General features: G+C 33.9%; 1 protein-coding gene across 2 annotated transcripts; it reads right to left on the bottom strand.

The window, feature by feature from the left end:
* Nucleotides 1-4866: 4866 nt before the first annotated feature.
* Nucleotides 4867-8923, bottom strand: LOC131145421 (abscisic acid receptor PYL8). 2 transcript variants are annotated; one of them, XM_058094468.1, is made up of 4 exons: nt 8880-8923; nt 8380-8778; nt 7251-7466; nt 4867-5638 (listed from the first exon to the last, which is right to left on the bottom strand). In XM_058094468.1, exons 2-4 carry the CDS (start codon nt 8500-8502, stop codon nt 5420-5422), a joined length of 558 nt encoding a protein of 185 aa, XP_057950451.1. In that variant the 5' UTR covers nt 8503-8778; nt 8880-8923; the 3' UTR covers nt 4867-5419. The 2 variants fall into 2 exon arrangements, with proteins under 2 accessions (XP_057950451.1, XP_057950452.1); XM_058094469.1 differs by lacking the exon at nt 8880-8923 and having other exon boundaries at nt 7251-7394; nt 8380-8815.
* Between the last annotated feature and the right edge of the window lie 2647 nt (nt 8924-11570).

The raw sequence follows: 11570 nt of genomic DNA, 5'->3' as shown, positions 1-11570 counted from the left end.
ATTGAAAATATAACCTTTAAATAAGCAATTGGCTCTCTTTATTTTTCATTTAGTAGTTAGTACTTTTTTCCTCAACTCAAATCAAGAATGATATCTTAATGAATGGATTTACTAATTGTTATATTAAATATAGTATAAGAAACAGCTAAACATCGTAGAGGAGCAAAAATTGAGCTTTCTGAGAGTCTCTTGAAGATAATGGTAATTGGAACAAATTCCTTAACAAGAAAATAGTTTTTATATTTCCCTCGCATGATAAGTTGGTAAAGTTCACCATGTGCACATCAATTGGTTCCATGGCCTGCCTGCCCACAGTTAAAATTTTGAGGATGCAAAGTCTAGATGTCCAGATTTCAATCACAGCTACACATGTAATGGCATCGGAAAATTCAAAGAGTAATTCCCTGCAATTTGCAGTTTTGGTCAAAACAACTTGCACAATAGTTCAAGAAATCTAGGCGGAAATTAAATTGGATTCAATGTTTTAAGCCGTTTGGCAGCCATCACCAGGCTGTCCAAGAATCCAAATAGGACAGAAATTGAAGGCTTCAATTCATTAAGATATTTAGCAGTCCATTCTCAACCTCTGCCCAAGATTTCAAATTGGAATAGAGCTAACGGATTCAACTCATTCCGTTGTTTAGCAGCCCATTTTCCCAACCTCAAATACCCAGGTTCTCTACAAGCATCAAAGACTCCGACCAACATTGCGGCAGTGGGATCAAATGGCATGCTCTTAGCAAAATCTTCAAGCTTATCCACAAACCCATGTCTGTAAGTTCAATCATACTCTGATAGTGTTCCAATCGAGGTGTGATACAATAGTCTTTGTCCATCGAAACTCAGCTAGACCCTCACAAATCCAAGCAAGCAAAATTCATTGAAGGGTTCTGGCTTTACCCCCTTCATCAGCCCAAACAGTTTAAGTACCTCACTCCCTCCTCTACTGTTACAACATCCCAAAACCATGGTATTCCAAAGAACCACATCTCTTGAAACTGTCTCCCTAAAAACCATAGTGTTCTAAATTTTTTTAAAAATTTGTTCTAATGATAATCTTTAATTTAAAATTATTTTAAAAATATAATCCATTGTCTAAATGTGAGATAATCAAGTGATGTGAAGTAATATTTTTCTCCACCAAAGACATTTTTTTTTGGTCAGTGAGGGGTGGAGCAGCAGAAAATTTAGATTCTTTAAGATTAGTATAGAACACATGTATAAAAGTTTTAGTTTTTTAAGATTCGAAATGAAAATATGAATAATAGGGAAATTGTTTAACTGTATAAAATAGTTTGTTATTTTCTTTATAGATTTCAAAGTAATATAAAAAATTTATTTTCAATTAAGCGAAGTCTAAAAGATAGGATCCACCTTATTGGCCACCTGCGTGTCCCAAAATACCTTTAGAAACCCCTCTTGAAGATATAAAAGCCCAACTAGATCTCAATAATGCTCCCATCGGCACTTTTTAACTTTATTTCCAGCAAAAGTAAAATATGGTAATAGTATATGGACATCAATTCTCAGACAAAATCATTTTTTCTACAATCTCTCAGCCCTTTAGAATTCGAACTGATTAACATCATACTTTACTAATTCTAAAAATAATAATAAAAGTAAAATAAAATAAAATAAAAAATAAAGCATAAATGGTTAACCTCAATTCTAGATTTTTCTTCACTTTTTGAACTTCTCTCTCTCTCTCTCCCTAAATGGCACCATGGTTTTAAATCGCAGTTGTGGGTAGCGTAACGTAACGGTAATGGGTGTAACGGGAAGCGGGTGTAATGACCGTGAATTTTTTTGAAGCACGCACAACCTTATGCATATTAGCGTACTTGCATGTTTTAAACTTTTAACCCTTCTTAAAAAGAATTTTAGTGTATTTTGGATCTTTTAGTTTGAGTAACTAAGTTATTTGGTAAGGGCAACAAGTTTACATTTGTTTTAAATCACCATTGATAGAAAAATTACGTGTGTGTGTGTGTGTGTGTTTATACTTCTCATAAGAATTTGTGATAAATTTTTATGTGTGCTAAATTATTAATAGAACAAAATATATTATGCACTGCATTAATCTATTAGACACATAAGATGTAATGCCCTAACCTAAGACACTGTCTTTTTCAATGTGTTTTGTCCTCACTCACACACTTTTTAAGAAAATTTCCTAGAAGGTCACACATCCTTATATTACTCAAAATCAAACACGCTTAACCGTAAAATTCTTATGTGATGGCTCTCGAAAAGAAAGATGCACCTTATTGATATGAGTAGTAACATCAAATTCTTTTCAAGTCTTTCTTCTACGGGACATCACATAAGACATACAAATATAAAATAGTTAAAAAGGAAAGATGGTTGAAGTTGAAAAATATAGAACATAAATATCACATTACAATATTATCAAAATAAAATATTTTCCTAACTAGTATTTTCAAAATTTTAATATAGCATCTATTGTGAGTATTTAAAGAAATAATAAATTTTGTATCATTGTCATCCTCATTTTAATCTTTTCCCCCTCTCACCATATGGTATATTGAGAATGATTTATAAAAGAGAGGGAAAAAGTGAGAAGAAAAAGTAAAAAATGAAAAAATTTTTTTCATGTAACAGTCTTACAACGGCTACGTAACGGTCGTAGTGGCCTTTACGTAACGGTCGTGGTCTGTAATGGGCGCTACAGCCGTGATTTTTCTTCTCACCAATTTCGCGGTGTGTAATGGTATCGGTAACCCAAAAAACCATTACATAACAGTTGCGGCCTTTATTTAAAACCATGAATGGCACACAGATAATTATCTTACTATAAGAAATATACAAATTGTAATTGTTCTCATAAGAATGTCTTTATTTTCTTTGATAACACCTAAAAAGGAATAATTAGTTCATGACAATCTTTATTAAACCTTAAAACTAAAATTGCATATTTGGTACATAAGAATATAATGAAAATAAGAACAATGAAATCAAATTTATCACTTGATTTTGTCACTGTTCATTTAAATTTTCCTTTTATTCCTTTCCTATCTCGCTTCTTTCTTCAAACCAAACATAACAAAAGGGTTCTAGATGATGAGTTCATAAACAAGTTATGACTTCTTTTTAAAGTTTTATCATACAAACTTTAGAACACACTCATTGCTATTAAAAGTGATAAAAAGATTTAGAAGTTAAAATTAAAGGCAATTAGCTTAAATATTCCTAATTGTGATTTATAATTGGTGATTTTTTCTTTGAAATTATTGCTCGTAAATCAATAGAAATTATTGTAACATAAAGAGATTTTTTATTTTTTAAAAAGGGACAATTATTGATTTGTATAATAGCAAATATTATTTTTTAAAAATCCTAATATAATAAAAATATTTCAATTATTTAAAGTCAAGTGGCATATGCATGAGCCATGCAAAAAAAAAACCTAGTTCAAATAACATTTTTTTCAATTAAAATACTATTTGGTGTGGCGTCTTTTATAAGATACCGGATAATCCAGCATATTTTCTTTAAAAAACGCTGGACCATGTTACCTTTTTATGGACGCATCAATCATGAAAATAAAGTCTACCCGAACCTTTTTCAAATGTTTTTAAATAAAATAAATTTAAATTCAAAAAAAAAAAAAAAAAAACCTCAATGTAATTGAATCCACTCAACTGTACTTGAATTCAAAACAGGACTCGATTTGACTTTTTGAGTAACCTTTCTTCCAAATTTTAGGAACATTACTGGCAAGCAAGCTTAACCAAATTCTTATTATTTTATTGTTTTCTCGAAAGTCACTCACTCTGAGTCAAGTTTTAGTGTATATATATATTTTATAACTTAATCCCCTCGCACACCCCACCAGCCACCACCCGCCCAAAGAAGGGAAGAATAAATAAGAGGAAGGAAGGTGCAGAGTGTCGTTGGGATCACCTGTGGAGTTGCGCACATGAACGTGTTGCTACTTTTTCATGTCAACAAAGACAGCCATCTCAAAAAGTCCAAATGGGACGCCAATTATGCGAGGAGTCTTTCCTTTTTGGCCACATCCCATTTTAGGACCTGTTGCTTTCATGATTGGGGGCGAGTGGAGGCAGCCTTCCTTTCCCCTTTTGAGCAAACCCACAAACGACAGCTCCATTCAAGCAAATGAACATCTTCAAATATCGCCATGATCCATGTTCTGAGAGTTGATAGGAAAAACCTGCTGCCGTCGACGATGATAACAAACAGAAATGAAAAGTACGTGGTCCATCCATCATGGGCTATCGCCATTATGAGCACATGCATTCTCAACGAATAAGAAGCATAAATGCAGTAGACCCCAATCAATACATATATTATAAATGTGTATGAACAAAGAGAGAGGACCAGAAACAGAGGGAAGCAGAGGGAAGCGGGTATAATAAGAAAGAGAGGACTAAATGAGTGGGAAGAAAATGGAATAATATTGTGAAGAAAGTTGATTGTGTGGGAGACATGGGGATCAAATCGTTGCGAGCTCTCATTGACTTTCAAGAACGAAGAAGATGAAACATATGGGATCAACTCAAGGCTAAGTTATAAATAGTAACTTTGGTTTTCTTTAAAAAAAAATTACAAGATTGCCACATTATTTTCCAGTTTCTCAACATTCGTTTTATTGACAACTTAACAAACATGGTGAAACACCTTTCCATCCTTCTGCAAACTACGAAATATGGATGTACTTTTGTGACCCTTCAAAAATCTAAGATCGAAAGAGTAGATCTGTTTTCTACAACTAAGCAGGCACATAACTTGCAATTAACGGACAACTTCGCCGAAGCCCAAAATTGCCGTCTGAGGCTTCGAAAGTTTCCTCCAAGCCATCCTCTCAGAGCACGAAAAATGGTGTAAATAAAAGGAAGAAGACAATTAGAGCACTGATGAGAAAACAAAATACAAGGCCTCTTTAGTCTCTTAACACATACTGCAAAGCCCGCCAGACAGGATGGCTGACTCCGTGCCTTCAATAATCACTGGACTAAACGCTACAATGACTACATGAAAATACAAAATATACAGACAACCACTCTTCTTCACACAAAACGCAGACAAAACTGTGTAACATCAAAGGGAATGAAAGAGGAGGCCGGTTTTTCTTCTTTGTTTTTTCCCCTTCTTTTTTTTTTTTTTTTTCTTATTTCCTTTTCCTTTTAAAACCTTCAATTCGTGGTCGTGATTTGAATACAGAGCTGTGGTTCTTGAGAAACTTAAGACAGGAATTCCAGCATAATTTAAGAAGGAAGACAGACACACTGCAAACAAAAGTGAAGAGAGTTTTGAGCTTATCTAGAGGGTAGAAGAAGAGCCAATGCCAGTCTGTCTCCAAAGCCTCCGGGATCGATACGAAAGCCTCAGAAGCTTCATTCATGGCGGTCATAGCCCGAGACTACCCAGTCAATGTTCACATCCGGTCAATAGGCTCAGTTCGGTCCTGAACTGCAAGCCGCTCTGAAACATCAGCAAGTGACTTGAGATTGCACTTGATCAAGGCCTCAACAAAATAGCAGGTCTCATCCCTTGTGTTCCCATCAGGCACATCCACCACAAAAGACTCGATTACCAAGGTCCCCGGCCTGCCTTCTATGGTCTCTGGGTGGAGGGAAATGATTGAAGAGTAGTTCTGAAAACCAAGAATTGATTATTGTGTAATTAAAGAGAGAAACAAGGTTGAACTGGTGTGAGCTGACAGCAAAACTACAGGAGGACTAAAGAAAAGCAATTAGGAAAACAAAAATTCTTCAAAGCTTACTTTTTTCCTGCATTAAGTTGCTGTAATGGCTAAGGTTTCAAGTTTGGTTATTGGTGTGGGTAATACTTGTTAAGAAAATGATAGCAATAGTTAATAGACCAAATGAGAAAAATCAGATAACTACCAAACTTCAGTAATCCCCCTCATAACTCAGTGAACAGAAGCTATGCTCCTTTCTCGCCCAATGCACATGGCTTCTATGGGTGAACATGCAAAACAATGGGCCTCCAAAGTTCAAAGTTGTGACCTGATATGGCCTATACATGTAGCATGTATACATTCAAGAAGATTGGAAATCACACCACAATATTTGCATTCCATGTATGAGATCCCTAAAGATGATACCATTCAGTAGAATTCAAACTAGTTTCCCCAGAATTAGATTTTTTCAGCTGCCTGTTACTTTCCTTCTAACCTACCATAAGAATCAATTTCTCAAATGCTCATTGTATATTTGTATAACCATCCAGAATATAAAACAAGCTCAACGGTAAGGCTTAATTGACATGGTAAGAATTTCATCTGGGGACTTGTTATGAATAAACATGAAATCCCATAGATGGGACAAGCACTGGGGTCATTCAGCATGTTGGACCAAATGCTTGTCTGATTTCAGATACTACCAAAAAAAAAAAAAGAGGAAGGAGCCAAGCATAAAAAATATACAAATCAAGAAACTATATGTGGATAATGTTTTCCAAACTCAACTATCTGCTAACAGATATGTTGGATGGCTTGAGGACAATGCTGATTCATTACCATGATACTTTATATAGCAGCAAGTAGGATTCTAACAAACATTGCCTATGTAACCTGAGGCATTTCAGGTTAACTTCATGCAAAATCATTCAAACAATGTACAAAAATTATTGAAAATTAAGACGTCAATTTTTCATCTAAAACTTCCTAAAAATTTTGGGGTAAAAAATATATTCAAAATAAGTTACACAAGCACATCTTGAGCAAACAACTTACTAATTCTAATGCATTCTTGCTTTCTTAAGCCTTAGCTTGTTTTCAGAAAACAGGATTTGGCTCAAGATTGCCCATTTTTCTCAATTCCATTATTAATTTCAGGGTTTCTCTGAATTTGAAAGTTTCCATTTAGTAGGTTTCCATACCAAGGCTCAATCCAATCAAATCCGCAGTGTCTACCAATTTTTCCATTACCTTGGTCAGTGGACTTGCATTGAACAAAGCAAATACTGTGGGGATCTATGGAAATCAACAGATACACGTTTACTCCCGGAAATAAAGAAAGAATAACAGTAAAATTTCTCAAAAATGGTGCCCACATAAGCATTTTCTATCATCTTTTTAAGGCAACCAGTAGGAAGGTTCAAGAAAAGCAATTCACTTTTGCAGGAAAAGCATATTAGTTTCAAGATGCAAGCAGAAGTAAAAAGTTAGCAACCATACAAAAACCAAAATAGGCACAGAGAATGCTTGTGTTAAACAAAATAAAAGAAAATCGATCCCATACCCGTAGCCTGTGATCCCCACCAATGATCCTAATACTGATCTTGTGCTCCTCGTCATCAAGAAGTTCCAACCTCTCAGTGCTGGTTGTTGCAGGAAGCCCAGACTTGACATCAATTTCTCTGAGACTCCCAATCTCAAGGTTGCCCTGCACGACACATCTGCTGATAAAGGGCTTGTACTTCTGGGGTTGATCAAACCTTCTCACCAATGACCAAACCTAACAAAAAATAAATAAAATTGCTTCTCTCAAAAATGGTCAAGGAAATTTTCTGCGCTAGAACATGCACAGAAACACACACTTACCACTCAAGCTCTTTAATATTGGGAACTAAATTATTTTAGAGAGTTGAACTCTTTGTAGACGAAGATCTATCATTAATGTTTAATTGGTCACATACCCCAGCACAGAGTGAAATAAGTATGTATCTCAATCAGCATATTTAGAATCTTGCAGAACCTATTAAAAACCAGCAGGTGTTGATAACCACAGCAATCCTATCCATCAATCAAACATTGAAACGTTTTACTTCAACACACCTCCTGGCTGATAAAGTCGAAGTTCACAGTTGTTTTGAAATGCTTTCAAGATATTTTAGTACACAGAAAGTTGCTGAGAAACCGTAGGAAAGAACCATGGCGATCCTATCCATCAATAGAAGATTGGAAAAATTGTCACAATAACAGAACTCATATAGGCAAGCGTACATATCCACAATCAGATTCAGGCAGCATCTATATTCATTTTCAGGAGATTTTAATACGCGGAAACGACTCTAAATCAGGTTTGGTTACTTAGAAAATGTTGGGGAAGAGAAGAAATTAAAACTTAGTGCCTCCGGGAAACCTCTACACAGTTGTGCTCAACGCGACAGTTCGGCGTATAGTGGCAGAATTTCTGTTTATCATTCATGAATTTCGACAGCAGACGCAAAATTTAAAAACTATCGGTCAAACATCGAAAATTTCCCAAGAACCAATATAATCACCCATATATGGAAACATCAAACGAATAATTCGCCAAGTAGAATCATACATCAATCGATCGATCCAGAGACAAAGAAAGTAACATATAGAAAGGAAAGATAATTTACATACGCATATATAGAAAGAGAAAGACAGCGAGATCATACGAGAGGAACAGAAGCCTTGATGTGCTTCACCAGAGCAGAACTGCATTGATTCTCGGCGACCTCATGGTTGTGGTGCCTCCGAACAAACTCAGACTCCAAACTACTAAAACCATTTCGACTCATCGTTCTCTCTCTTACTCTCTCTCTTTCTCCCTATCTCTCTACAAAACAACCATCAACGATAAACTTGCCAACTCCACAGACTACGTCGCCGGAACCCTAACTTCCCAGCCGGCCGGAAAATCCTCCGGTCAAACTTCCAGGCGAAACCTCTCTTCCTCTTCCTCTTCCTCTTCCTCCGTCTCTATCTATCTCTCTCTGCTTCTCAGATGCTCAGACTCGCTATTACCTCACCACCATAACCATAGCCATAGCCATAGCCACATCAATAGCTTCAGCCTAAAAAATATAATAAAAAATAAGAAATAATATAATAATTTTATTGTTGTTGATGTATTTAATTCAAATTCCCAATATTTTAATTATAATTTTATTTATACTTTTAGCTGGTAAATCGAAACCTCCATCTTCAGTCTCCTTGTCATTTATAGAACCGGTCTCCATTTTATTCCTCCAGATTCATTAAATACCCTCGGCATTACAGCCAATTTACACTTTGCCATTAGTTATTAGCTTTGTGCACTTAGCCCTAATACACGTGACCAAACCTCTCCTATAATTTGTGGTAGATTAGGCAAATTATCGAATGAAAAAAGTATAATCTATATTCGATTCGTTTAAGTAATAAATTAATTGAGGTTTGAATCAGATAACTCATAATAGATGGCAGATAATATGTCATTCTCAAATATAATTTTTTTATTATTTTATTATCAAAAATAAGAAAACATTTTTGTCAATACATTCGAATAATTAAATGTTTCACAATTAGTGAACTATTTATTTGTGTCATAATAATTAAAGTTGTATAAAATAACTTGCGATTAGCTTACAATTATAATAATTATTGGTCATGATAAATTAATTTTGATGTAATTAATGAACATTTTAATTATTACAATTTTAGTTACTATACTCTTTTAACGAGTGTAATGTCAACTCAAATATGATTAAAAAGCAGGGTTTCAAATAATTAATCAAGTTGAGCTACCAAAAGAGATTAAAATTACTATGATTTCAATATAAATTAAAAATTACAATCTTTCATAATGACTAAAAGTACACTCATCTCCTCATTGAATGCTAATTCACCAAATCAACAGCATTCAAACCAAACATTCATTGAAATTACGACCAAATAAGATAGGAAATAATAATCAATTTGAGTTTGTGTAAAAGCATAAAAAATCAAAAGAATGAGTTAGATTTTCTAAAAACTAATTATTAGAGACCAATATCATAAAAAAGCAATTAAAGGGATATCTCAGCATACAAATAACCAAACGGATCATGAATAGGAAGGAGAAGCAACTCTGCTATGTTCACTATTGATACAGTAACCAGTTATGAAAGGGTAAGATCAAGAATTGAAACACCATTATGAATATCAATAACCGAAGCATAATAGCACAAACACTAGAAACGAGCTAGGAAAAGATCAATTACAGAGAGAGAAAGAAAGAGTTGAACCTAGTTCGGCACGTTGCCTTATGGGCTAGGGTTTTTCAAGGAGAAAGAATAGCACAAAGCAAGGATTTCTTTTATCCTATTAGGCATTTAGGGCGTCAACCGAGAGGAAAGAGGGTCGGAGCCACTAGACTACGAGAGGCACTAGGCACTGTGCACACAATAGCACGAGGGCTATGTAGAAGCTGAGAAGGACCAAACCATCGAAGGGGGTTAACTAGTTGACGCGGCGAGGGCCGCGAGGCTATGAAGCAGGTGCAACGGCACTGTGACAGGCTAAGTGGGTGACAGCAATGTCATGTGAAACCCATAATCCCTAAACTGAATGAAAGATCAAATATGAAGAGAAGTGATATATTAATGAATCAGTGATGAACAATGAACTGATCAATTGAATTTGAAAATGTTAAGTTGAATGTGGACTGGGTCGACTGGCTTGGAATCAGGACTTGGGGCATGGGCTGACTTGCCGCTTGAGTCTAGGTGGTTGCAAGCTGGGTGGGTTGGGCTTTATGGGTTTTAAGTTTTAGGCTCCATTTCTTTTAAAATATTGAACATTTTTTAAGCGAGTTGATGAATATCCGTCAAATAAACCCAACCCGACCCATTTAGGAGACGGATATAAAGTTTAAAAGCATATTCAACCCATTTAACAAACAATTCATTATAAATTGATTAAAGTAGATTAGATTTGGTTCAGATTAACGGATTTGTATTCATTTTGCCCAGTCTGTATGCTAATAATCGAAATGTGCCTGAATTAATGTCGCATCTTCACGAAATGTTTGGACAATTGTAAAAAAGGCGTAAGGGCAAATTACTTTTTGGTACATAAGATGAAGAAAAAATTATAAATATAACATTTATTAAAAAATACATAAACGTAAAAAATAACACTAAGTTTGTTCATTTAAATGTCATATTATTTATATTTCTTCAATTTATTGATTATCTCTTATCAAAATAAATACAAATTTTTGAATTATTTTTTTTGAAATTGTTATTTATTTTGAATGAAATTAAAAATAATATATAAATAGAAAATAATTGATGCACTTCTTAAAAATTATGCATATTATTTCTTCACAAGTTCATTTAATTTTTCACTTACTAATTAATAGATTCAATTTAGTATGGATAAAAAGTAACAAGTATTATTTAGTATATAAGGCATCATACACTTTAATACAAAAAATATAAAAAAACTAACAAATGTTATTCAATATAAATGTCGAGAGTTTTAATATTATTTTCTAAATGCTTCAGAAAGTTTATTTTATTTTATTTTATTATTTTTTTTGTACTTTAATTTATGGTAATAATAAAATATATATTTTTAATAATAAACTAAAAAATTAAAATGATAATTTTATCAAACGAATAAATAAAAATTGACTAGCTAGATGTTTTTTAAAAAATTAATTTTAAAATTTCCTTCTAAATATTTTTAAAAATAATTAAAAATTAGTGTGATGTAAGAAATCTGCAGGCGTTTTGCATTTGGTACAAAGAATCTAATTGTGAAAGCGAATATATTGTCTTGTTTTGGGGGAAAATTGTCGGCGACGGCAAGAAATTTTTAAAAAAAAAATTCAAATACATAT

The sequence above is a fragment of the Malania oleifera genome, chromosome 13, assembly GCF_029873635.1.
Source record: "Malania oleifera isolate guangnan ecotype guangnan chromosome 13, ASM2987363v1, whole genome shotgun sequence".
Classification (NCBI taxonomy): domain Eukaryota; kingdom Viridiplantae; phylum Streptophyta; class Magnoliopsida; order Santalales; family Ximeniaceae; genus Malania; species Malania oleifera.
The sequence above is the reverse complement of the archived record's forward strand: the minus strand, read 5'-3'. Positions and strand labels throughout refer to the sequence as shown.

Bases quoted from the DNA above. Each gene is read 5' to 3' on its own strand.
- LOC131145421 (XM_058094468.1), bottom strand. From the start codon at position 8,502: ATGAGTCGAAATGGTTTTAGTAGTTTGGAGTCTGAGTTTGTTCGGAGG. The intron at 7,467-8,379 runs GTATGATCTCGC...ATTTTTTGTTAG, and splicing joins TCAAGGCTTCTGTTCCTCTC to GTTTGGTCATTGGTGAGAAG. The intron at 5,639-7,250 runs GTATGGGATCGA...CTTGGTTTTCAG, and splicing joins GTGGGGATCACAGGCTACGG to AACTACTCTTCAATCATTTC.